Source organism: Talpa occidentalis, unplaced genomic scaffold, assembly GCF_014898055.3.
Source record: "Talpa occidentalis isolate TD23 unplaced genomic scaffold, MPIMG_talOcc4v2.1 talOcc4.6, whole genome shotgun sequence".
NCBI lineage: Eukaryota > Metazoa > Chordata > Mammalia > Eulipotyphla > Talpidae > Talpa > Talpa occidentalis.
Genome location: NW_023604972.1, coordinates 50,219,450 through 50,247,446, shown reverse-complemented (window position 1 = coordinate 50,247,446; position 27,997 = coordinate 50,219,450). Strand labels below are relative to the sequence as shown.

Genomic DNA, 27,997 nt, shown 5'->3' with positions numbered 1-27,997 from the left:
CAACTCAACAAAAACCTATAATCCATGATCTCAAACCTACTTTCAGAGATTACATTTGAATGGGTGAAGCACACAAATAAACAATGAAAACAATTAAGTGCTATGGTAGAGGTAAATACAAGATGCCACTGGGCATAGAAAGAGCAACTAACCAGGAGCTGTGTGTGTGAGTGGGTATTAAGTGTTTGTTGGTGATTTTTCAGAAAAGGCTTTTTTTGAAGAACCAACATCTGAAATGAGTTTCAAAAAACCAAGGTTTTAGTCAAGTGAGTAAGACAGGCCACCACACAGCTACCTACTCAAATGTTCCTTTTCAAGGTTCTCCTCTTCTAAAGTTTTATATGAAATTATGAACATAATTATGAATACAATGCAAACATATGAATAAAATGCACACATAATATGTACAAAAGCAGTCTACAAACTTTGCAAAAATGCACTTCATGATGTCATTTATTATCAATTTTAGACTGTTAGCGCAGGCTACAGGAACTAGTTTCTAATTGATGATTGTTTGCTTTTTAAAATTTATTTATTTATGCACACAAGAGCTGGGGTACAGGCCAGAGATGTGGGGTATGAGAGGATTCATTAGAGACAGAGAGGGGAACAGAACAGGCAGATTGACCAAAGTACACTGCTGAGGAGAGCAGCGTGCGAGTCAGGAGATGTCTGCTGCGCCATGTGTGTTGCTCCCTATCCAGCCAGGGATGGACTCAGGGATCAACTTGTGCTGCAGAGGCTGTGGATTGCCTTAGAGTGCGGTGCTTAACCCCTTGCCCCACCAGCGAGGCCCTCTAATTAATGTTTTGACAAGGAAGTCAGTAAAGACTGGCAGCTTAAATAACCTTTTTAGAGATGACAAACCTATAGGTTTTTGTGGTTTTTTTTAAAGATTTTTTATTTATACAAGCATTGGGTACAGTCATTAGTGCGGGAGGGGGAGAGAATTCACCAGAGCCAGAACGGGGAGCAGAACAGGCAGAAGGACTGAAGTACACTGCTGAGGGGAGCAGCGGGTGGCAGGAGAGGTCTGCGCGCCATGTGGGACCCTCCTCCGGTGGAAGGGGAGTAGCGGGGATCGAACCAGCGCTGCAGAGGCTGCGGGCAGCTTCGCAACCCAGCGCTCAACCGCTGCGCCACCGGGGAGGCCCAAGACAAACCTAGGTTTAAATAAGCTCTGTACCTTTCTAGTTTTTCACCGATTCAACCAATATTTTTTGATAAATCCTGCTAAATGCTGGGAAAACATAATATTAATATTTTAGAAATAAATTTATTCCATCATTCCTTAATCCTTTTGTTATTCAGCTCCCAACATAAGCCCTAAAACTACTGTTATTTCAAGACTTTCTCTCCTAAAGCATGTCACTGGCAGAACTATTTTGTTATGAAAATAAACATCCTGAGGCTTTCATGTCCAGATAGGACAAGATATGTACCTGTAGGCAAGGTAAAGACTTTCCACAGAAAGCACTGGCTATCAGTTATCAAGCACATTGTTTCATTTAAACTTTCCAGTAACCCTGTGTGGTAGATTGTTACAGTAAGGGCCCCCAGAGTGAGTCATGTCTCCCCATGTGACTATGCCCCTTTACAATGTAACTTGTCCAGTCCTACCCTAAAGAGGTAAACTTCATTTCCTCTCCCTGTGAATTTGGAATCATCCTGTATTGTACTTTGACCAGTACTAGTGAATTAATGAGAGCTATCCACGGCAGCTAAATTAGTGGTCTTGCAGCTTCAATTATTACCCTCTAGGAACATTTCTACAGCCCACTGAGGAAGATTCAGCTAAACTACTGAGCAAGAGACCATGTGGAGAGAAAGACCCAGCCAATAGATGTGTATGTTAATTCATATAATCCCACTAGTCCCAACTGCCAGCTGACTGCATCTGCATAAGTGAGTCCAGATTAGACCAGTAGAACAGCCCAGGGGAACAAAAGAATCCTAAAAAATAATAGCTGTTTTAGACTGCTAAGCTTTGGGGTTGTTATATAGCAGCCTATTAAGACAGATATATCTGCTATTCACAACTGAGGAAGCAAATCCTTCAGTTAAGTTTCAAAATCCTGCAAATCTTGAAAAAACTATCTCTTTTGACAACTAATACACTTGTTTTTCATTAACAAAATAAAAAAAGCACAGAGAAGGGACCTCCCTGGTGGCACAGGGGTAAAGACAGCACTATTAAGCTATAGCTAGCCACTGCAGCACAAGTTCAATCCCCGACCAGAGGCCAAGGAGCAACCCACATGGCACAGCAGACCTCTCCTGCCTCACCCGCTGCTCCCTTCAGTAGTATATTTCAGTAGATCTGCCTGTTCTGCTCCCCGCTTTCTCTGGTGAATGCTCTCACCCCCCCACCTCGCACCTCTGACTTATACCCCAGTTCTTGTATGCATAAATAAATCAACCTTAAAAAAAAAAACACAGAGAAAATTTATAAGCTACTTTTACTTTCCTCCAAAAACACATGCAAAAAGGATTGAGCCATGAAGACATATTCAACTTACTTCCAAACCATGGAATAAGTCAGTAAGTATTTGCTAATGACTTAATAATAATATTAACAATTACAATATTGTGACACTAACTGTCCAATACTGTTCTTAGTGCTATAAGTGTTTATACACAGGTACTCATTTGCCCTCAGACAAGTATTAAGTCCTCAAATTATCCCCATTTTTTTAGGTGGAAATTACAGAACAAAGTATTTAAGCCCAAGATCACCGCTAAACTTCCCAATGATAAAAGTAGATTACACTTGCCACCAAAGAAAAGGCAGCATAGCCTACATAAAACACAGCCAACGTGTCAAAAGTCAGGTTAGAGCAGGTGTTATCTCCATTAACATAGATAAAAGTGATGTCAGTTGTCAGAATGTAAATAGTAGGATCAATTTGAGATACATACTTTGAAAAGAATACCTGTTTGACAAAACTACTGTGAAATCTACACGCAGGGAACGGACAATAGTTATCTTTCCACAATTAACACTGTTGAGTAACTGCAGGACAGGCACATGTCATAATTTTAACAGAGTAGACCTAAGCCTTCTACATAAACTGAGACAAAATTCTTAACTCATATTTCTACAAACATAACTGAAGTCCTGGCCACGTTATGAGAACATTCGCCTATGTTTCCTTTTTCAAAGTTGGTGGAGAGAGAGTACCCAAAACACGAGAAGCCACAGAAGATAGTCCGATTGGTTCTGGACGACATGATAGCGGCCATTCCTCCTCGCCCCCGTCGGCGTAAAGAAACCATCTCACCGAAAAACTTTGCATTATAGTCCCTGAACATAAATTTGCCGCGATCAAAAAAAAAATTAAATAGGTGTGTGAGCGATAAAAAGAAACACCACAGGAAAGGCTGAGAAGGCCGTGGAAGCAGTTGCCCCTCAGACCGCGCTTCGAGAATCTTAAGAGACCAGTAAGGATGCTAGCAAGGCACGAACAGATTGACAGTCACCCTAGGTCTGTGGCCTCGAGGTCTCCCTGCACAAGGTCCCCTCCAGCTTTCCGCTGCTCCTAACATTTGCCTTCACGAGCGCCCACAGGCCCGCCCCCTTGGTCGTTCGGCTGAATCCTAGCCTCACACCCGAAAGTCGCCGTCAACCCAAGGAGAACAAGTCTGTGGCTTCCCTCCAAGCCTCCCCAGGTCCCTGGGAAATACTCACTTGCCCGCCAGATCTTTATGAGAGCCGCTCGAATTCATGAGCTGGGCCAAATCTTGTCGCACGGCTGCCGCCATCTTTCTTCCAGCTCAGTCGCGGATGCCTGCCCTCTCAAAGCCAAAAAGAAAACGAGTTAGTCCTCCACAGGGCAGCCAGAGGGAACCCGAGATGCCACAGAGTAGCGTCATGATGGGCTAGAGCGCCGAGTGTGAGGCCCTGCTGTAGGTCCGCCCCCATGGTTGAGTGACGTGAAGCTCCTCCAGTGCGAGGTCTTCCTAGACCTCTCCCACAGGCTCAGGCTCGCACGCTCCCACTTCGGATTGGCGGATGAACTTTAAGTGTGTCTCTGTGCAGCTCCAGTAAATAACCGGTAAGCAAAACTACTGCGCTTTCCTTAAGTTCCGTGCTTTACGTCTACGCTTTGCTGTTGCTCATTTTTTAAGGCAACCGTTCAATTACTTGTGCTGAAGGACGAATTAATTTTATTTCCGATTCACCACAGACCGGTACTTTTGTAAAATACAATTTTTAAAAAACCACATTCCTTCTCTGCACTTTGTATGGATTGATCATGCACCCCAGTTTGTCAGAAGCGTGCATTTTCCACCTGTTTGGGCGTAATTATTAATAACACACCCTTTTACTCTAGAAACGGTTCTATTTGGATAACATATGGTCACTCTTTCTTTATACGTAATCGTACTGGTTACTTATGTAGCCTTATAAAATGTCTTTCTGCAAATAAATGAAAATGTTTATTCTTTCTTGCTTTTACAAAAACTAACACACCATATTATTCTGCTCTCGATTTTTTCACTTTTCTTGGACATCTTCCATGTAAGTCCAGAGAACTTCATTGTTTTTTACGACTGAAGAATTTCACATATAATGAAGGGCTGTTGTCGTTTATTTAATCCTTATTGCTGGGCACAAACTTTGTTTTTGATCAGCCAACCAGTACTGCAGTAAATAACCTTGTGCATACATCATTTTATATGTGTAGAAGTAGAATAAATTCTAAAAAAAGAGAATCAAAAAATAGATGTACTTAATTTTTGTTAAGTATTGCCAAATTGCTCTTTGTAGGGTCAGAAACATTTTGCCTTCCTACCACCATTATGTAGCAAGGCAACTTACTAAAGCCTTGCCTACAAAGGATGTCAAACTTTTGCATTTTTTGCCATTTGATATGTGACAAATAGCATGTTCCCCTCTATTTGGGAAAAGGAAAGAAAAAGATCGGAACAAGGAAACACTTTCAGGAAATAATGTGGAGATAGTCCACATTAATTTAGATCTCACACTGTTTGGCAAGAAATTAGGCTCATGACATACTTAGAAACAATGAGACTGGAACTTTAGTATTCAATTGGGTAGCCTTTTGCCCTTAAAAGAAGAAGAATGGGCCTCCCTGGTGACGCAAGGGATTGAGTGCAGCACTGTGAAGCTGACAGCAGCTTTTGCAGCCCAGTTCAGTCCCAACCAGGGAGCTACCCATATGGTGAGCAGGCCTCTCCTGTCTCGCCTGCTGTCCCGTCAGCTGCTCCCCTCAGCAGTGTACTTTGATCTATCTGCCTGTTCTGTTCCCCACTCTGCCTCTGGTGAATCCTCTCACCTCTCACACCTCTGGCTTGTACCTCAGCTCTTGTAGTCATAAATAAATAAATCTTTAAAAAAAAGAAGAAGAAAGGGGTGTTTTGGAAGGTCAGCAAATCTCTACTACAATGTCTCCTTCTAACCACTAATACATTGGACTGTATCCTTCTTATAGTAAAACACTCACCCCTAAAGAAGAGAGTTCAATTTCCCATTGGATTTTTCCAATTTCTATTTCAGGTTGAATATGTTTTTCTTTTCTTTTTTTTTTTTTTTTTAAAGGAAGTCCACACTGATTTTTTTTAAAGATTTATTTATTTATTTATTTATCATTTATACAAGCACTGGGTACAGTGAGAAGCGCGGGAGGGTGAGAGAATTCACCAGAGCCAGAGTGGGGAGCAGAGCAGGCAGAAGGACTGAAGTACACTGCTGAGGGGAGCAGCGGGCGGCAGGAGAGGTCTGCGCGCCATGTGGGACCCTCCTCCTGTGGCCGGGGAGCAGCCGGGGATCGAACCGGCGCTGCAGAGGCTGCGGGCAGCTTCGCAACCCAGCGCTCAACCACTGCGCCACCAGGGAGACCCTTGAATATGTTTTTCATGGTCCAGAGACATACAAACTATAAAATAAAGTATCTGTCTCGTGTATATATACATGTAATACAAAATAATAGAGAAGCATGATGAGGTAACCCATAATTACATCAGAAAAAGTAAGAATGGGAAACACTAAACAGTAATTTGTGCATGGCAATGTTGGCATTCTGAAAAGGAGTTATGAACTCCCACTACTCTCTTAGTGGAGTAAGTTCCTTGATTAGACCCTATTTATGCTTTTTGGAAGGATTTCCCTTGTTCATTGTTTTCTGACGATCCAAGTTTTATCCTCTGAGTAAAAATTAACTGGATGTTAGAGAGTATAGACAATCCCACATTTATAATCGTTTGACAGCATTTTTTGACTTTATGATGGTGCCAAAGCAACATGGATTTCATTGAAAACAGGGTTCACTTTTTTTTTTTTATTTTGCTCTTTTTCTTGATGCCGAGCAGTGTCAATTTTTACTTCATTCTGTCTCCTGACACTAGGCAGTATCAATCAGGAGAGTAAACAACCTATGTTCTGCAGGTATTGTGTTGCCAGTGTTTTTGGGATATTGTGTTTTGTGTTTTCACATCCCATCATGTCTACAAAACATCCATCTGTATGGTGTTAATTAAGAACATGAGGTACTCAACACTTTTATAAAATAGACTCTGTGTTAGATGATTTTGCCAACTGTAAGTTAATAAAGTATTCTGAGTACATTTATGGTGGATGAGGCTAAGCTATCCTGCTCAGTATTTAGGTGTATTAAATGCATTTTGGGGGCCTCCCTGATAGTGCAAGGGGTTAAGTCTCAGCACTGTGAGGCTATCAGCAGCCACTGCAGGAGTTCCATCCCCAGCCGGGCCCCATGGCGCAGCAGACCTCTCTTGTCTTCCCCATTGCTCCCCTCAGCAGTGTATTTCAGTCAGTCGGCCTATTCCATATCCACTCCGTCTCTGGTGAATGCTCTCACCCTCTACCTCTGGCATGTACCCCAGTTTTTGTATGCATAAATAAATAAATCCTTAAAAAATAAAAATAAAAAATAAATTTTGACTTATGATATTTTAAACTTATGATGGGGTTATCTGGACATAGCCCCTCAAAATCAAAGAAGATATGTATTCCTCTTGGAGGGGAATAGCTTAGGGCTTGAACTACTGTAAGTTAAGTTTTTCAGGTTTTATTTTTAATGTTAAGTTCATTGAATATTCAGTAAGCATTTGCTTCCAGACATTTTCAGTAGTCACACCCAAAGCTTTTTCTAGAAGTAGTTGTTAAATGTGCCCTATTTCCAAATTTCCACACTCAACCAATTCTTTTTTTTATTTAATTTAATTTTTATTTTATATGTTTTACGTCATTTTTCATTTTTTCACAATGTGTGCATTTTCATCTTGGTTATAGTCCCCATACAATCTCCATCCCCCTTATTTTGACTGTAATCCCTCCTACTCCCTCCTCCCAGGTAGTGTGTCTATGGTTTATAGTTTCTTGTTGATTTTGATTTTTACTTTATTATAATTAGTCTTTTTCCTGGTCCCTTATTTAGGTTTTCCAAACTTCTGCTATGAGTGAGACCATCCAGTATTTTTCTTTTTCTTTCTGGCTTATTTCACTGAGCATAATCCCTTCCAGCTCCATCCATGTTGCTGCAAATTGCATGAGTTTATCTCTTTTGATTGCTGAGTAATATTCCATTGTGTATATGTACCACATCTTCTTGATCCAGTCATCTATTTCTGGACATTTGGGTTGTTTCCATAGCTTAACTATTGTAAATAGTGCTACTACAAACACAGGGGTGCAGGTGCCCTTTTGAATTAATAGTTCTGTGTCCTTTGGGTAAATACCTAGGATTGGAATTGCTGGATCATATGGAAGTTCCACCTTTAGCAGGTTGAGGAATCTCCACACAGCTTTCCATAGTGGCTCAACCAATTCTTAACATCTTTTTAATGATGACAGCCTTGAAATCATCTGAAATATTAGGCTTAAGTGATTAACCTGATTTTTGTTTCAGCTTATTTTTGGTTTCTGTTGTTTTTGTTTCCTTGTGTTCAACGAATATCTTTTTTTTTTTTTTAAGATTTATTTATTGGGCTTCCTTGGTGGCTCAGGCAGTTGAGCCCCTCACTGTGAAGCTGTCCGCAGCCTCTGCAGGGTGGGTTCGATCTCGGCCGCCCAGCAAGAGCCCCACATGGCGCAGCAGACCTCTCCTGTCTCACCCGCTGCTCCCCTCAGCAGTGTATTTCATCAGTCTGCCTGTTCTGTTCCCCACTCTGTCTCTGGTGAATCTTCTCACCCTCCCACGCATCTGGTCTGTACCCCGGTTCTTGTATGAATAAATAAATAAATCTTAAAAAGAACAGGCAGATCTTCTGAAATATACTGCTGAGGAGACCTCTCCTGTCTTGCTGCCTCAGCAGTGTGTTTCAGTCAGTCTGCCTGTTCTGCTCCCCACTCTGTCTCTGGTGAATCCTCTCACCCCCCACACACCTCCAGCCCGTACCCCAGTTCTTGTATGCATAAATAAATAAAACTCTTTAAAAAAATTACAAACAAAAACATTCTCAGCTTGTAGGCTGAACAGAAACGGGTCATCTGTAGGATTTGGTCTGTGAGCTTTAGTTTGTTTACCGCTGGTCTAAGTCATTTGTGGCATTTCCATCCTTCTTGATAGTGAATTGTTTAAGAAGATACATATGGGGCCTCCCCGGTGGCGCAGCGGTTGAGCGCTGGGTTGCGAAGCTGCCCGCGGCCTCTGCGGCGCCGGTTTGATCCCCGGCTGCTCCCCAGCCACCGGAGGAGGGTCCCACATGGCGCGCAGACCTCTCCTGCCGCCCGCTGCTCCCCTCAGCAGTGTACCTCGGTCCTTCTGCCTGCTCTGCTCCCCGCTCTGGCTCTGGTGAATTCTCTCGCCCTCCCGTGCTTCTGACTGTACCCAGTGCTTGTATAAATAAAAAAAAAAAAAAAAAGAAGATACATATGGTCCAGCTGTAGTGAGTGTATCAGGATGGGAAGTCTTCTGGGATACAAGTTTAATCTGCTGATAAAAAAAAGGGCATGGGAGAAATATTCTCCCTCTGGAGCTGTTGTCTGTGTTGTGTAGTATACGTATGGTTCTAGGTGACAACCACAGGAAGCCCACGAACAGACAAAGCCTTGAGAAAACTGCATAGAAAGGAAGAATGAACTGGTGACTGTGATGACATCTTTTTTCTGTTAAATTATTCTGGAAAAACCAGTCTGTATACTATTAATATTTATTTTATAAGAGATAAAGGTAGTTCTGAGATACATAGGCCATTTTTACTTGGGTTTTCTCTGCCTTGAGATGGAAGTAGCTTAGTTCCTATTGATAATAAATTACAACTACGTAGCAAATACCTTTCTGGTTAGTTTTTTGAGTTCTTGGGCTCCAGACCAGTGACCATTTTATACTGGAAAAACAAAGAACAGTAGTTTGATTGGAATGAAGAAGTTAATGCTGTGGGGCCTCTCTGGTGGCCTAGGGGTTAAGTCTCAGTGCTATCACTTCTAGAGCCTGAGCTCCATCCCACATCAGGGAGCAACCCACATGACCCAGCAGACCCCTCCTGTTTCTCCCACTGCTCCCCTCAGCAGTATATTTCAGTAGATATGCTGGTTCTGCTCCCCACTCTGTCTCTGGTGAATCACCCCCCACACCTCTGGTCTACATCCCAGTTCTTATACACAAAAATTAATAAATCTTTAAAAAAAAAGAAATTAATGCTGTGTAGGTGTATTGGTTTATAAAAGACTGAAGAGTCATTTGCTTATGTTAAAGAAAGGGAATGTGTTGTGGATATTATACCATGTTCAGGTTTGTGTGCAAGGAGTCTTCATAGTTATCTCTTGGCAGTTTAGATCATTACTGATAATTTTTTAGTTCCTCCCTGTAATAGAATTATGCATCTACCCCCTTTCACCATTGTTATCTCTCACTAAGTAGAAATAATATATTCCTCCACTTCCTCGAGGTTGGGGTTGGCCATATGGATTGTTTTGGCCAATGATATATGAGCAGAAGTGATGGTATGCCAGTTGGTTGAGGAGGAAGGGTAGCTTTAAACATAATACTGTTTCTGTTCATTCCGGTAGTGTTCCTATGATGCAGTAGAAGAGCAACAAACATGCAACCAGATTGCTAATGCCCTGTGATCCCAGACCACAGAATTAAGATCTATGCAACAAATGGGAACCCTTCTGAGCCTGGGTTCCAACCTGTCCTTGCTAAATCCAGCCTAGAGAATTAAACTCAGCCAGGGTATGAGAAAAAGAAATGCTTGTGATTATAAGCTATGAAGAATTTTTTTTAAGCTTTTTTTTTTTTAAAGATTTATTTATTTATTTATACAAGCACTGGGTACAGTCAGAAGCGCAGGAGGGTGAGAGAATTCACCAGAGCCAGAGCAGGGAGCAGAGCAGCAGGACCGAAGTACACTGCTGAGGGGAGCAGCAGGCGGCAGGAGAGGTCTGCGCGCCATGCGGGACCCTCCTCTGGTGGCCGGGGCGCAGCCGGGGATCGAACCGGCGCCGCAGAGGCTGCGGGCAGCTTCGCAACCCAGCGGTCAACCACTGCGCTCAGCCACTGCGCCACCAGGGAGGCCCTAAGCTATGAAGAATTTTAAGGTGTTTTGTAATTCAAAACAAAAAAACAAAACTAGGTGCCTCCCTGGTGGCCGAGTGGTTAAGATTCACCTCGATGGCCTGAGTTCCATGCCTGGCCAGGGGGGTGACCCACATGGCGCACCACACTTCTCCTGTTTTGCGTGTTGCTCTCCTCAGCAGTTTATTTCAGTAGATCCACCTGTTCTGCTCCCCATTCTGTTTCTGGTGAATCTTCTCAACGCTACACCAGCCCCCACAACCCTGGCCTACACCCTAGTTTTACACAAAAATAAATAAAATTTAAAAAAAATCCCCAAACCCCCCAAAACTAACACTGCTTAGTTTCTAGTCTCTCCAAGGACAGATGTCTTCTTACGGGCTGCACAAAACCAGCCTTTGGGCTGCATTTGGCATGTGGGCTCATTTGCAAATGAGCAAAACTGAGAGAGGGGAAACACTTCCCCCCTGTAGTGAAAGCCCTTCTTTCCAATGCCCACATCCTGTCTCAAGACATGCCTTTTCTCAGAATGGCAGTTATTGCCCATATTCACTTCTTGCAAGCGAAATCTCTCTTAGACACAAGGGATGATTACCTCCCTAGCCAGTAAAGTACAATAGAGCATTATAGAGAAGCCTCTACTACTAACCTTTAATGAGAGCAAAAACAACCATTACAGAGGCAAAGAAATCTTATTGCCAGAGGAAAACTAAAAGAACTCTGCCTGCCTTTTTTTAGGTGGTTCAACATTACCAATCACATTCTGTACCATCAATGAAAAAATGTGGGGTATATTCAATGTGATACTGATCTATTAGAAACCTTTGGTACAAAAAAAGCTTTGGTGGTTGAGGATATTTTGGATTTAGAAAATAGTAGGCGCAATTTAAAAAACTATTTTTTTCTCCTTAAAACTGATTCATTTTCTAACATTTTAAAAAATTTTATTTACTTTTGCATAGATGAACTGGAGTGAAGGCCTGAGGTGCTGGGATGGGTGGTGGTGAGAGATTCACCAAAGACAGAGTGGGGGTCAGGCATCCCTGGTGGTGCATGGGTTTAAGCACTATACTATGAAGCAATACACAGCCTCTGAAGCATAAGGTCAATCCCCGGCCCACCAGGGAGAAACCCGCATGGCGCAGCAGACATCTCCTGTCTCTCCCGCCGCTCCCCTCAGCAGAGTATTTTAGTCATTCTGCCTGTTCTGTTCCCCACTCTGTCTCTGGTGAGTCCTCTCACCTCCTGCATCTCTGGCCTGTACCCCAGCTCTTGTATGCAGAAATAAATAAATCTTAAAAAAAAAGAAAAAGACAGAATGGGGAGCAGAAATGCAGATTTACTGAAATACACTTCTAAGGGGAGCAGCCGGTGAGACAGGAAAGGTCTGTTTCGCCATGTGTAGGTTAGCTCCCTGGCCCAGGATGGAGCTCAGGCTGTCGAGGTGATAACACTGAGACTTAACCCCTATGCCACCAGGGAGGCCCTAGCACTAATTCATTTTAAGAGTACCCAGTGAGTTTAGGCCATAGTATACACTGATGCAATTACCACCACAATCCACATCAAAACATTCTCATGTCCCAGAAAGTTCCTTCCAATTGTCTTGACCATAATCAAACCCAGCAATCAAACACTTTCATATTTCTGCTCTGACATATATAAATTTTTAAACTAAATGATATAAGGAATATTAATACCTCATATTGGGCCAGGTTTGCCTGTTAAACGAGCTTGTCATAAACTTTTTTTTTTTAAGATTTATTTATTTATGCATACAAGAGCTGGGATACAGGCCAGAGATGTGGGGGGTGAGAGGATCCACCAGAGACAGAGTGGGGAACAGAAGAGGCAGACTGACTGAAATACACTGCTGAGGGGAGCAGCGGGTGAGACAGGAGAGGTCTGCCTCGCCATGTGGGTTGCTCCCTGGCTGCCTGGGGATCAAACTCGTGCTGCAGAAGCTGCGGACTCCTTCATATGTGGTGCTTAACCCCTTGTGCCACCAGGGAGGCCCTTGCATTAACTTTCATCTTTCAGTTTTGAAAACATTTTGGGGTTTGAAATTGTTGATAGGGGTTTTGGGATCAATTATAAGGGTTACATGATAATAAAAAGATATAAGAGGGTAATTATATTTATATAGATTTATACATGTTGGCTGCATATATAGGAACATATTGAACTAAAGACACACAGACTCACAAACAAAGGAACTTTTGAATGATCTTTTGGAAACTAACCTATTTTAAGAAAATTTTATTAACTATATTCTATACTTTGTATTTAGCAGTATACCTGGCACGAAATAGGTACCCAGAAACCTGTTATATTTGTCTGTTGATAGTTCTACTCAATTCATGCCTCTCATTTTCTCCAGTGTCCTCTCATTTTCTTGTATTCATATATTCCTCAAAATCCCCTTTATTTATTTAAAAAGCTGTCATTTTCCCAACTTGCTTCTAGTCTGTTGCTTACTCTAGAACTGTGTTGTCCACATGGCTATTGAAATTTAAATTAATGACAAAAAATGAAAAAAAAAAAAAAGTCTGTTCTTTAGCCACACTCATTACATTCAGTTGCTTGATAACCACATGTCTAGTAGTTACTGTACCGGATAGTGTAGAAATAGAATAGTTCCACCATTATAAGGGAAAGTTCTATTAGCTAGAGCAGCTCCATCTTGTTTGCCACTTTATTTCTAGTGCCTTACATACTACTTGGGATCCAGCAGATGATCAGCTTATATTTGCTGAATAAATGTTTCTAATTAATGAGAAATAACAACCATACAAATAAAAAATATTTAGTCTCTTTGTAATACAGATATTTGAATAGCAGTGGTTCTTAGGAGCTAAAACACTATTTGAAAAAATAAAAGATTACATTTTTGAAAAAATTAAAAAAATTTTATTTATTTATTTATGCACATAAGATCTGGGGGACAGGCCATAGGTGTGGGGTTGGGGGTGAGAGGATTCACCAGGGACGGTGGGGAACAGAACAGGCAGACTGACTGAAATACACTGCTGAGGGGAGCAGCAGGTGAGACAGGAGAGGTCTGCTGCGCCATGTGGGTCACCTGCCTGGCTGGGGATGGAACTCATGCTGCAATGGCTGGTGATAGTTTGATAGCGCTGTCTTTAACCCCTGCCACCAGGGAGGCCCACAGAAACCCTATTTATATGAGGTTGGAGAAAGCTTCCACATGTGTTATCAGAAAACTGCAGAACCACCATGCCTTGCATTGTGCCTCCCTGGTGGCACAATGGGTTAAGTCTCAGCTCTGTGAAGCTATCAGCAGCCACTGCAGCATGAGTTTCATCCCAGGCAATCCAGTTTCAAAGACCAAACAAATAACCACAACACTGAGCTCTTGTGATTATTCGAATAAAGTTGCTTCTATTCAGTATTTCAATCTCCTTTTTTCTTATTTAATTGCATTTACCTAGGGCCTCTTGAGACTTGTTAAATATTGTGGTCTTATTTCCTTATTGTGTCCTGTCAGTGAATGCTTTAGACATTTCACTCTAATGTATATTGTTACTGTTTTTTTCTGATGATGATTATCATGATCCACTTAAGGAAATATTCTTTTACACCTAGGTTACTGAAAGTTATTAAAGGGACCTCCCTGGTGGTGTAAGTGTTGAGTCTCAGTGCTATTACTCTGTCACCGCTGCCGCCAGGGTTCGATACCTGGCCAGGGTGCTAACCCAGATGGCACAGCAGACCTCTCCTGTCTTGCCCTCTGCTCCCCTCATCAGTGTATTTCTGTTGATCCACCTGTTCTGCTCCCCACTCATTCTCTGGTGAATCCTCTCACCTCCCACACTTCCAGCTTACACCCCTGTTCTTGTATGCATAAATAAATAAAATGTATTAAATGGCTGAATATTTTTTTTAAGTTTTTTTATAGAGGCATGTTTTATTTATTTGTTTGTTTGTTTGTTTTGTTTATACATGCACTGGGTACAGTCAGAAGCGCGGGAGGGTGAGAGAATTCACCAGAGCCAGAGCGGGGAACAGAGCAGGCAGAAAGACCGAGGTACGCTGCTGCTGAGGGGAGCAGCAGGCGGCAGGGGAGGTCTGCGCACCATGCGGGATGGCGCACCATGTGGTGGTGGTCGGGGAGCAGCCGGGGATCCAACCGGCGCCGTAGAGGCCGCGGCCAGCTTCACAACCCAATGCTCAACCGCTGCGCCACTGGGGAGGCCCCCATTAAATGGCTGAATATTGCACATTGCATCCCAAATGCATCCCATTTGACTTTTCTCCTTTAATGTAATAAATCACACACAGATTTCTTAATGTTAGTAAATCACCACTCTTGGAATAATCCATATTTTTGTCATGGTATGAAGTCTATAATGATACTACCGGATTTGATATATTAATACACATTTTGGTTCGGTATCAAAGTCATAGTGAGAAAGCACCCCTTTGGTATTAGCGTTATTCTAGTCTTTTGGAAAATGACTCTCTTTTATTGGCTAGTTTCCCTATAATCCGGCTGGGGTTAGGTACCCCATCTCATTCCCTTCTTCGTTCCTAAAGTGCCTTATACTGCCACCCATCATTATACCGTGAGAATGTGACATCCTGATCCTCCTTTTAAGATTTTTTAAGAGCTTGCTAATTTCATTGGCCTTGCTAAATACTAACCATTCAGTTTGTGGACAACAAAACAAAACAAAACAAAACAAAACAAAACGCAACCTGTTATATCACCAAACAAAAGGGTTTGTTCCAAAACAGAAAATGGCAAAATGGTAATTTAGAAAGTGCAATCTCATGCTGAAACACATATGTACTTCCCCAGAACAAAAGGCTGCACCCCCTTAGCTACCTTTTAGAGGGGCAAAAAGGCAAGTCCTTCCTTCTGCTGGGGTTGAGGGGTGGGAAGAAAACTTACTTCCTACTGGAGATGCAAGGCATGCTGGGTCTTGTAGTTTGTTGAATGAGCAAGTGCGGGAACTTTCTTAAAGCGGCCAGATCTCACTTGAATAGGATTTCTGTATATTAATTTCACAAGTTCGAGGTGGGAGGTATGGGGTGGTGTTGATTATGGCAGAACAGAACTAGCATTTGAGGCAGGGACTATGTAGCTGCCTGATACCCTAACTGCATTTAACCTTCAATATCCCAGGAAGGTTTGTCTTTCTTAATTTGCCGATGGGAGAAGAAACCTGATAAATTAGTACACACTTATAAGTAGAGGTGCTAGAATTTAAAACCGGAACTGCCTGATCTCAAAGTGCTATGTCCATTTAGGTTCTCTGGCTACAGTCTTTCACGTTGTTGTATATCCTCTATGCTCCATTAGCAATTCATAGACTGTATCGCATATAATTTTCGTATTTTCTATTGTTCGTATAGTTCTTGTCTTACACGGAACAGTTATTAACTGAATTATTACTTAGTACCTGTTCATCCCACTCCATATTTATATATCTTTTTCTTGTTTTTAAAATAAAGGACAGCGAGAAAATAAAAGGAAGAGATGACTAAATACAAAGAGTTTTGACTCTGTTAGTCTTAGCTACATACTGCAAAAAAGTCCCTTTCAAAATAAGTTTAACTCTGCGTGGTCTGACACGGGGGCTTTTCAGCGACCCTGCAAAATTAGTGCCCCCAACCCGACGACCTTTGGCATTTGTGAATATCGATCACCTTCTCATGCGAGCACATTACACAGCAGCAGCACCCAGGAAATCGTAACGACAGCACCGACCGACTTCCTAACAAGGAAAGCTAGAAGATGAAGCCGACGCGACCTGGCTCTCCCCTCCAGCCTCGGCCTGATGGAACGTTCCCAGCGACTGCTCTGACACCGCGCGGTCAGGGTCACGTGGGCGGGAGCGCGCTCCCCGCGCCCTGCGGAATGACGCCGACTGGGTTGCCAGGGGGCGGGGCGAGCAGGCAGGAAGGGGCGGGGCTAAGGAAGGCGGCCGGGGGGCGGGGCCGGCGGAGTGGAGGGGCGGGCTGAGAGGGGCGCGCGGGCGGGGAGGGCCCGGCGTATTATGGGATGCGGCGGTGGAATGGCGCTGGGCGCGTGATTTTGAACAAACCCGGGTCTGTGTCTCGGAGGCGCCGCCGCCGCCGCGGCTGCTGGGAGCCCAGGGAGCGCGGCGCGAGGAGAAGGCGGCGGCGCCGCCGACTTTGGTGAGTGTCAGTCCCCGGGGTGGAGGCATCCTTGCGGGCGGGCGGGCGGGCGGGCGGGCGGGCGGGAAGGGGACGCCGGCTCCCGCTGCGGGTGGTGGCGCAGGCGGCGGGCGCCGGACTCCCCCTGCCGGGGCCGGGACTGGTGGGTCGCGGCCGAGAGCGGGAACCTGCCGGCTGGGGGCCGGCGCGCCCCAGCCCGGGCCGCAGGGGGCGGGGGGATCCCCCGGGCGCGGCCCCTTCCCGCCCGCACCCCGGAGGGCGGCTGTCACCCGCCCGGCGGGCGCTCGGCCGGCAGCGCGCCCTTCCCGGCCGGCGAGAGGGCGGCTCCGAGGCTGCTGGTGACACGCACCCTGCTCGGCCCGAGAACCCGGCCGCGTCGGCCCCGGGTTTCTGGGAACCGGTTTTGCTGCTGTGTCACTTTGTACCAGCCCCTCCTTTCCCTGCTGCCCGCCGCCCCGTTCTTCCTACGCCCCTTTGTATGGTGTCGTCTTCCTGTGTGTCCGTTTTCCGCGCGAAGCCCACCAGCCAAATGTCATAATGTTCCCGAGGTGCACGGGGGAAGGGAGCGGGCTGGGGCTTAGCTTGGCCCAGCAACGGTAAATACGAAGCCGAGTGCGGGGGGACGGGGCTGGCGGTGGGGAAATAAAGTTTACAGATGAGGACAGGGTCCTCCCGGCGACTGGCAGGCTGCGCCTAGAGCCGGCGAGGGGATTGGGTGGGAGCTGGCGAGCGCTCGTTTGAGCCTGAACCTACTGATTTTAGATGAAGTTGTCAGTCAAGCAAGGTAAGGCTGGGAAGTCGCTTTTTCAGCTGTCTCACTCTTCTCACACTAACTTTTTGGACAGCAGTAAGTGACCCTACTTGTAATTCAGTTTGCTCTTTTCAGATGAGGCTTTGCGAGCTCCTGCTGTGGTTGAATGGCAGGATAGAATGGAGCGTTTGAATGGATAATTATCAAATATTTCGGAGATGAGATAAAGTAGCCGACTTCATTTTAAAAATTCTGGTCTCAGAAGCCTTGAGGCTTACGGGTTTTTTGTTGTTGTTGTTGTTGTTATTTCTTAGATGATTAATATTACTTAGGTTCTCTTTTAGTTATTAAGCTGCATGTTGAGAAGTACTGATGGGTGGATGGATAACTTTAGGGTCTTTTTCTAAAAGCAAGCTGTTTATTTTCTCTGTATTGGGCAAATCTATCAGTAGTGAATTTTTTTTTTTTAATGTGTTGACTTAGATCCTAAAAACGTTTGGCGAAGAATTTGGACTTAGAGGAATATTTTCTGTATTTTGGAAATTGGTCTTTCACGAATAGTATCAGTCCCTTTTAAATCTAATGGCTCTTTGACATTTTAAACCATTGATAAATTGGAAGTGTCAGTGTTGATGGACAGAAATGATCAGATGAAATTAAGTGGCGAGAAAAATAGTTCCGAACTTTATGTTAAAGACCATATGTTTGACCACAGCCTCTGCAGGAGGATCAGCGCCTGTAATTTACAAACGTGTCCGAGAGGTCAGAGGTGCCTTGGGGAATGGCTCGTCCAGTCAGAGCAGTGCTGGCGGCGGAGGACAACGTCAGAGTTGGCGGATGACATTAAAGGTCTTGACCATGTCTGTAGTGGGCACAGCGAACAAATCTCTCTTCAGCTGCTTTCCCGAAAATGAAAGCGTTTGGCTCCTTTATTGTCCTTATGCCACCTTCCTCATGGCTTTTGCTTTTCAAAACAAAAATACGCCGCGCCGGGGACCCCGCAGGTAGCGAGACTTCCTTTCGCTTTGCGGCCGGACCCGCAGAAGCACCATTTTTTGTTGTGGGGTGAAAGGTCTCGGCGCGGGCTGGGTGCGCGTTTGTCTCTCCCGTGCGTTTGAAGGTTGGCGGGGCGGGCGGGCGCCGGGGCTGTGGGTGTGCGCGCCGGGGCGGGCGGGAGGAGGGCCGTGGGGGGGAAGGGGGAGGTGACTGGCGGCGGCGGCGGCGGCCGGGGCTCGGGCTGTCGGGGAAGCTGCTGAGCTGTGATGGTGATGACGAGGTGAAAATGGCGGATCTTTCGAAATACAATCCCGGCCCCTGACATACCAGAGGCGGCGGCAGCGCCCCGGCTCCCTCCTCGGCCCGCGGGGCCCCTGTAGCGCGCCAGTTTGGGCGAACTGGGAAAGGAGGCGACTGGGCAGACCGTGCGCGGGCAAAACAGGCACCTCCCGGGCTTGGGATTGCCCGGGACCGGCTGGAGCCCCCACCTCGGAGCCGGAGGGAGGAGAAAGCGGCAGCCGCCGGAGGTAGAGCAGAAGGGGGTACCCGAGGGCTTCTCTGTCTTGAGATGTCTTTTCGGCAGTGGGGGTGGGGAGGGGGGCGAATTGCGTGGTGGCTCAAGGAATGACTAGTCCCGAGTGCGAAGAATCAGTAGCTTCGTAATGACAGCAACATTATTCTTTGAGAGTGAAGAGGAATCGAGTTTGCTCTTACACCCAAGGCTGCTGCTGAGGCCTAGAGGAACCGCCAGCACTTACCATGATTTCCTGATACAGTGTTTAGACATCCACCCCGGTGGGTGTTGAGTTGGTGATGTTCCGCAGTTTATGGGGTTGGGTGTTTCTTTAGGGAGGCAGGGCATTGACGTTTTTTTTTAGCATTTAAGCTCCGGGTCTCTGATCCTAGTCTGTAACTTGTTGGGGTGTGGATGCTCACATTTTTTGAGCATATGAACCAGTTTTGTAACAATTAAAAATGTTGTCTTTTTCTTTTGTGACTGTCATGCGGACAAGTGACCCTTGCCATTGGGCAAATAACAATTAAGAAACTGTCAGGCATGTTACAGATATCTGTATCTATGGATATCGATATATCTTCCTCCTCTGCCACCTCCGCTTCCTAAACACCCGCCCCCGCCACCCCCCCCACGGATTACATGCATCCAGACTATAAAGTTATGAAAGGTTTTGCAGTAGATTTTATAATCCTAGTGAAATACAATATGGGGGCACTATTTTGGTTACAAGTTTTACCCTCATTGTTAAGAAGGAAGTTATGATGGTTTCATCATATGTTTGATGTGAGTACATTAAGTTGGTAAAGATGAATTGAGGGACTGTCTTATTCTAAATACTAGTCTTGTTAGCTCTTTGTTTGAAGAACTGAAGAACTGGATTGATTGACCTTATGACAGCCATATTTAATTTTGTGACTTTACCTAAAGATCTGTGTATGTTTTAGATTGTGCTGCAGGTTCCTGAGTTCTGTCTCTCTGCACATAGCTGTACTGTTACTGAAAAGTTATATGGAACGAAATTTTTATACATTAATTTGGGACTTTTCCCCCTTGCATTAGTAGAGGAAGTTTGGGTTGGTGACACAGAGTATGAGAGTGAACAGAGATGTGCATATTTAAGAAATGCCCACTGGTAATAATGTTCATGATTAGCAGTAATTTTTCTTCTCCTAGTTTCTTACAAAGAGATGATGTCATACTGTGTCATATTACATCATACATTATGTATTTTTTTCATAGGCAAAATACTTTTATGTATATGTATAGCTTGGGCATTTGGCTTTCACTCGGTAGAAGAAAAAGGGACCAAAGATTTTTTTTGAAAAATTATAATATTCAGTTTAGTTAAAAAGCTTTTCTTAAAAAATTGGCTGATTTTGTATTGTCTAGTAGAAATTTGATTTTTTAATAGCTTTTTATGTTGCAGTTATTTGGCCAATTATAACCAGCTGCTAAATTAGTAGTAAGAAAGAATTTTTAAAATAATTAATATAAAGAGTTTAAGATGAATTTTTCATTGATTTTCTTTCTTTTTTAATCACAGAGGATTGTTGTCTTGTGATTTTTTTTTTCCAAGATCTGCTACTCTTTTTTTTTTTTTTTCAAGATTGATTTATTTATGCATACAAGAGCTAGGGTACAGGCCAGAGATGCAGGGGGTGAGAGGATTCACCAGAGACAGAATGGGAAGCAGAACAGGCAGACTGACTGACTGAAATACACTGCTGAGGAGAGCAGGGGGTGAGACAGGAGAGGTCTGCTGTGCAGGGGTTTCTCCCAGGCTGTCCTGGGATCGAACTCCTGCTGCAAAGGCAGTGGATTGCTTCTTAGAGCAGTGCTTAACCCCTTGCGTCACCAGAGAGGCCTGTGATTTTGTTTTTAAAGGCTAGTTTTCACTTGTTGTGATTAGAAATTGTCTATTAATAATTAGAATTAAAATTAGAGTTAGATATGAAGGAAGAGTTATGCATCCTTTTTGGGAGGGTGTAACATCATAGATTTTACTATTTTAAAACATTACAATTGGTGCCTACATACTGTGCTAGTGATAGGGGATACCTAATAGCATTTCCTTAGGAAATTTAAGTTTAAGAATCCCTGTAGGTAATTTTGAAATGGGTAGGTTTGGTAGGGCCTTGAGAGTTGCAGAAAACTTTTGTGTGGAAGAGTGACAGCCTCAGAGATGCACTGAAGGGAAATAATTTTTTTTTAAGATTTATTTATTTATGCATACAAGAGCTGGGGTACAGGCCAGAGATGAGAGCATCCACCAGCGACAAAGTGGGGAACAGAACAGACAGGCTGACGAAATACACTGCTGAGGGGAGCAGTGGGTGAGACAGGAGAGGTCTGCTGCGCCATGTGGGTTTCTCCCTGGCCGGCTGGGGATTGAACTCATGCTACAGAGGCTGTGGATTGCTTCATAGTGCAGTACTTAACCACTTGTGCCACCAGGGAGGCCCAAGGGAAATAAATTCTATGACTTTTATGTAAGGTGTATTGTAGCTTAGAAGAGATGGAGATAAAAATAATGTAATAAACTTCAAGCTTTGGAGATTTTGGAAAATCTTGAATGCAGTCAGAAGAGGACAAAGTGAAGGTGTGATCTGAGTGATGATGTATAACAGATTGTCGTTTGAGTCACTAGTGTACCACATAACCATCTTCACATTAACCCTTCCATACACTGAGGCTTAGATTATTGCTTGGGATTACATGATAAGCATGCTCATCTTAACATGAATAATTTATTGTCCCCCTTTAAAGGGAAAAAATATTGTAACTACCAAATTAGCTTAACTAATTTTGTTTTATTACATTATTTAATTTTAGTTGTATATAAATATGTTCCTTATGCTTATTGCTTTTATGCAAATATAAACCAAAAATCAATTTGTAAATGTAATATAGACCAAAGTGTAAGTGAAATGTAGATAAAACTACAAATAAAGACAAAAACTGTATTTCAAAGTAACTTAAATTTAGGGTGATGGATGATGTTTTACGGAAATGAAATCTTTGTGTAGTGAATTTAGTATCATTTGTCTCAACAAGACATGCAATTTTCTATATACTGTAAATCCTGTGATAACTCAGTTCCTACATCACTTTTCTGTGCTTGAATACTGTAAAGCTTTCCTTCTTAAGTCACAGATTAGGTCAATTGACTTTCATTTGGCATAACTATATCAGTTACCCTATGAGACCTCTGTACCTCTCTCTTTAGCCCACCCTATTTAGTGTCATTGATTGTGGTGTGGTAGCCATATAATCCAGAATATACTTTTAAAAATGTATTTTTTAAATGATAACACAGACTTTCCATATCCTTCTCAGAACTCATGGCTTACAGTCTACTGATCCCAGTTGAGAAATGTAGTTTCTCAAGTTACTGTTTTTGAGTTGTTTGATTTTAGAAATCAAAGCTAAAATCCAAATGTCATAGCTTACCAGTTAGTGGTGGTGGGGAACTCTAGAATACAAAAGTATAATTCTTAAACACTGAGATATTCTGTCTGAACATATCGCATATTGTATTATGCATAAATAAATAATTTAATTGTTGCTATCCTAAATTAGACCATTTATTTCTGTCTTGAACTAATTGCTGTTAACAGCCTTCTAACTGACCTTCCTGCCTCCAGTCCAATGAAATACTGAGATGAAGCTAATCCTCCCAAAGTACAGCTGTGATCATTTCACTCTTCTGTTGATTTCTAGGTTGTCCAGACAAGGTTTGGTTAATTTCCCATAATGCCCTTTACAAAGTTGGGAAGCAATAAATATTAATGAAGTGAGTGATAAAATCATCAGCTTGTTAAAAAAAACCCTAAGAGAACCATGTAGATTTTAAGATGGAATGAAATGACAGAGGTTAACAGCTAAATCTGAGCAAAATCCTATTTGAAAATGGAGTTTCTTATGTTTGCTGGAGTGCCTTATGATGGTATTAGTTTGTTATTTTATTTGAAGCATTGTGGAGTCTCAGGTAACTATGTAAGCTGTCCTATTCAATACACAAACCAAAGATGTCTTTCAAAGCCCAGTGTCATTGATGCTAGAGTTTTAGATGACACCCCTTCTTTATGATTAATTTATTCATTCTTCAGGTTTGTATTGAGAGGTTATTATTTGCAAACTCTGTTCTAAGTACTGAGAATAGGAGATGCAGTGGTGATGATGACAGGAGTGGTGGGGGATGCTACATTAAACAATGATACTTTATGATTGTGGTAGATGCTGTGATGGAAATAGCAGGGTAATGTGATAAAATGCCTAGAACAGTGGAGAGGAGACATTTTAAGTAGATCTTATAAGCATAATACAATTGAGACAAATTTAGAAATCATCAGACTTTCTTAAAGGTTTATTTTTATTTATGCATACAAGAACTGGGGTATAGGGCAAAGGTGCAGGGGGTGAGAGGATTTACCAGAGACAGAGTGGGGAGCAGAACACGTGGCGCCACTGAAATACACTGCTCAGGGGAGCAGTGGGTGAGATAGTAGAGGTCTGCTGTGCCATGTGGGTTAGCTTCCTGTCTGGGGATTGAACTCATGCCCCAGTGGCTGACGATGGCTTGATAGTACTGAGACTAACCACTGCACCACCAGGGAGGCCTCATTAGACTTGTTGAAATGAGTGAATCTTTAACTCTCATTTAACTTAAAACGTTCAATCATGTTCACCTGTGAGAGGGAATAGCTCAACATATTTGTTTTCAGATTTGCAGCTATTCCTTTAGAACTTTGCTTCAAAAGAGCAAAAGATATTGAGGGCATGAAGAACACTGTATGTTCTGTATTCTTTTCCTAACATACCTTGACAGGTAAACCACTCATGCAGATGAGGTGAGCTACAACTCCTTAGTCCCGATGGCTTGTGCAGATCTTCTCTTTTCCTTGGAGTGGTCCTCAACACACTGAGGATGAGGTAGCATGTGTCAGTGCATAACTTCCATTCCTAAGGGATAAAATTAGAGTGATGATTCATGTTAAATAGATGACCAAACCCTTTCCTGCTGTGCCCACAAGTTCCTTTTGAGAGTTTCTCTCAACATAGACCACCACGCTCTACATGTGACCCTGATTGAAACAGATATGATGTCTAACCGAAAAGTACTTATAGGCTTATGAGGTATGCTGACTGCAGAACTCTGCAGAGACTTACCCTACACAGAAACTGCCCAAGCCAATCAGACCTTTTCTTGTTAGTAGAGTAAACTTTACTCTGAGTTCAAAAAGAGACTCCTATTCCTGTAATTCCTACTCTGTTTCAATAGGACAATCAAAATCATGTTCTTCCTAGTAACATAGCTTCAAAATATATGAGGCCAAAATAACACAGAAGAGGAGAAATAGACAGGTCCACGATCATATTTGGGGGGTTTTAAACAACTTTCTAAGTAATTAGTAGAAGACGAAAAAGTAAGAATATAGAAGATCTGAATGGCACTGTCAAACAAGATGACCTGAATGGCTCTTATGGAACACTACTCTCAGCACCTACAGAATGCACAGTTTTCGGTGGCTATGCAGTGTTCACCGAGATAGACCGTATACTGAGCCATAAAACAAGTCTCTTAATTTCAAACAGAGTCTATTTGAAATAGGGGAGATGTAGAGACTATTACATTCTCTGACAATAATAGTAGTAAATTAGAAATCAATAATACTACAACAGAAAATCCCCACATTTGGAAATTAAATAATACACTTTTTAAAGAAAGATTTATTATGTATACAAGAACTGAGGTACAGGCCAGAGATGCTGGGAGGTGAGAGGACTCACCAGAGACAGAGTGGGAAACAGAACAGGCAGACTGACTGAAATACACTGCTGAGGGGAGCAGCGGGCAAAACAGGAGAGGTCTGCTGTGCCACGTGGGTAGCTCTCTGGCTGGGGGTCGAACTCGTGCTGCAGTGGCTGTGAATTGCTTCATAGGTTACATCTTAAACCCCTTGCGCCACTAGGGAGGTTATTTAAGACACTTTTTTATTTGCCATGTGTCAAAGGTGAAATCACAACGATATTAGAAAACATTTGAATTGAATGATAATAAAGACACATTAAAATTAATAGGATGCAAATAAAGTAGCATTGCACGAAATTTTAAATATCACTATAAATGCTTATTTTAGAAAATAAGGTTTAAAATCTATGATCTAAACCAAGTATTGACAGTTTCAATAAAGGCCCAGATGACATATTTTAGGCTTCAAAAGACCATGTACATCTGTCATCTGTGTGTGTGTTGTATGTATCCAACTACTTAAAAATGTAAAAGCCTAGTCACAGCTAAAAGCAATACATACTCCATGGGCCTAACTTGGTCTATGGGATGTAGTTTTATGAACCCTGACCTATGCTTTCATCTTAAGCTTCTAGAAATAGAACAAATTAAGTCTAAAGTAGGTAGAAGAAATGAGATAAAGATAACAATCAGTTAAATTAAAAAAATGGATAAACAATTAAGAAAATCAGTGAAGCCAAAATATTCTTTGAAAAGATCGATAAAAACTGATAAATCTCCAGCAAGATTGAGCCAAAATTACCAAAATGAGAACTGAAGAAAGGACATTTTTATAGACATTAGAAGAATCTTAATGTAATTTTGTGTTAATAAACTTGGCATCTTAGAGGAAATAGACAAATTTCTTGAAGGGCACAAACTATCAAATATTAGAGATCACTCAAGAAGAAAGAGATAACCAGAATAACCCTACATCTATTAAAGAAATTGAATTTATAGTCAAAACCCTTCCTACACGGAAGCATTATGTCTAGATGGCTTTACTGGTGCATGCAGGAGGAAATAGTAACAATTGTAAGGCAACTTTTCCCTGGAATTGAAGAGGCAGGAAAATTGGTCAACCCACTTAATTAGGCTAGCATTAGCCCCAGTCAGTTACTACAAGAAAAATAAAAACTCCAGACCAATATCCCTGATGAGTGTAGACAGAAAGAAATGTTTAACAAAGTATTAGCAAATAGAATTCAGCAATATATACAAAGTATAATACATTATTATGACTGAGTGAGATTAATTTCAGAAATGCAAAATTGGCCTAGTTAAAAAAAATCAATGTAATTTGCAAATTAAAAAAGGAAAACCATATGACCTCAATAGTTGTAGGAAAAGCATATTTTTTTTTTTTAAAGATTTATTTATTTGTTTGTTTGTTTATTTATTTATACAAGCACTGGGTACAGTCAGAAGCACAGGAGGGTGAGAGAATTCACCAGAGCCAGAGCGGGGAGCAGAACAGGCAGACTGACGAAACACACTGCGGAGGGGGGCAGCGGGCAGCAGGAGAGGTCTGTGCGCCATGCGGGACCCTCTTCCAGTGGCCGGGGAGCAGCCGGGGATCGAACCGTCGCAGCAGAGTCTGCGGGCAGCTTCGTAACCCAGCGCTCAACCGCTGTGCCACCGGGGAGGCCCAGGAAAAGCATATTATGACAGAATTAAATAGTCATTTATTATTATTTTTTTTTTTTTAAAATTTTTTTTTTTTTTAAGAGGCATGTTTTTTATTTATTTATTTGTTTGTTTGTTTGTTTTGTTTATACATGCACTGGGTACAGTCAGAAGCGCGGGAGGGTGAGAGAACTCACCAGAGCCAGAGCGGGGAGCAGAGCAGGCAGAAGGACCGAAGTACACTGCTGAGGGGAGCAGCGGGCGGCAGGAGAGGTCTGCGCGCCATGTGGGACCCTCCTCCAGTGGCCAGGGAGCAGCCGGGGATCGAACTGGCGCCGCAGAGGCCGCGGGCAGCTTCGCAACCCAGCGCTCAACCACTGCGCCACCGGGGAGGCCCTAAATAGTCATTTATAATTGAAAGAAAGAAACCAACTACATAAACTGGAAATATCAGCAAGCTTCCTCAACTTGGTTAAGAAAGTTTATGAAAAACCTACAGCTAGTGGGTAAAATTGGAAACAAGGAAAATTATATGCTTTCACTACTTTTATTTCACCTTTTACTGGAGGCTCTAGCCAGTATAAGAAGATAGAGAAAAGGAACAAAAGACATACAGACTGGAAAGGAAGAAACAAAAGACATACAATTGTCTTTATAGATAATCCTAAAAAATCTACATGAAAAAATACTAGCATTAATAAGTGAATTTGACTAGATTGTAGATACATGGGAAAAATTTAAAAAAATCAGTTTTATTTCTAATATTAACCACACACCATTGGAAGATGGGAAAAGAAAATTTACACTGCATCAAAAAACAAAACTCTTAGGGATAATTTCACAAAATATGTGTAAGACCTGTACTCTTAAAATATATAAATAAAGGAGACAGTTCTCCATGGGTCTTTCATTTCCACACCTCTTACAAGTGAGAAAATGACAGTCCTTTTAAATGATCTTTTCCAGGATGTTTGTATATTATACAGCCTTGAATGATAGAGATATTAATCCAGCTATAGCAAAGGGCAGATTTGCTTATTGTCCAGTGTAATAAAGATATCTCCCTCTGGACAAAGGGCAGGTGTGCTTCAGTCTGTAAAAAATGATTTACATTTCCTAAACTCAGATTTCTCAATTGTGATGCAAGCCTCCTGCATATACAATGTTTCCATATCTGCACTGTGATACTTGGGGGCATGGGAGAACTGATACTCACATGGTGCTTTTGTTCATTGCTGTGTTGTGAGTAATAAGTCCTGCCTCTCTGACTAGGACTACTGAATTGTCTGCTAGTATCCGTGAAACAGTAACAAGTTATTTACTTTGTTAGCTTGCAAGGAAGGTCTAAAATCTGAGGCTCCTGACAGTTCTCCACAGTTAAGCCCATGGGGATGGAATGCTGATACTGACCTCTTTCTGAAAGAGGAAGGATGAGGGCCTTGTGGGCCAGGGGATATGAAAAGATTCTCCGGCATCTGATAGCAAATGTTCTCACTCAAGTTGTGGGCAAGGGTAGGGGGACTCGGGTAACAATCCTTCAGTGTTCTACCTTTTAAATTAATATTTAGGCATTGAACAGAAAGGTTGCCCAAATGGTGCTTGGGTTGTTGTATAGGCTCAATTCCATGGCTCTAGCTGAATGGCAATGT

General features: G+C 42.7%; 2 protein-coding genes across 11 annotated transcripts in view; one reads left to right on the top strand and one right to left on the bottom strand.

The window, feature by feature from the left end:
• The window catches only part of COPS4 (COP9 signalosome subunit 4), a 43,395-nt gene extending 39,499 nt beyond the window's left edge, over positions 1 to 3,896 (bottom strand). The window contains exon 1 of one of the 2 annotated variants that reach the window (XM_037529251.1): positions 3,689 to 3,896. In XM_037529251.1, the coding sequence (XP_037385148.1) occupies positions 3,689 to 3,762 (74 nt within the window). In that variant the 5' untranslated portion in view covers positions 3,763 to 3,896. The remainder of the gene's footprint in view (positions 1 to 3,688) is intronic. The other variant, XM_037529252.1, reaches the window with a different exon arrangement.
• Positions 3,897 to 4,037: 141 nt separating this feature from the next.
• The window catches only part of LIN54 (lin-54 DREAM MuvB core complex component), an 89,596-nt gene continuing 65,636 nt past the window's right edge, over positions 4,038 to 27,997 (top strand). Inside the window, exon 1 of one of the 9 annotated variants that reach the window (XM_037529042.2) lies at positions 4,038 to 4,055. Coding sequence is in view for 3 of the 9 variants with exons in the window: in XM_037529036.2 (XP_037384933.1) it covers positions 18,051 to 18,267 (217 nt within the window). In the remaining 6 variants the exon portion in view is untranslated. Of the gene's footprint in view, positions 4,056 to 16,577; positions 16,668 to 17,081; positions 17,264 to 17,403; positions 17,452 to 17,742; positions 18,268 to 18,656; positions 18,695 to 18,714; positions 18,942 to 27,997 lie in introns of those variants that run through there. The other 8 variants (XM_037529045.2, XM_037529038.2, XM_037529041.2 and 5 more) reach the window with 8 other exon arrangements.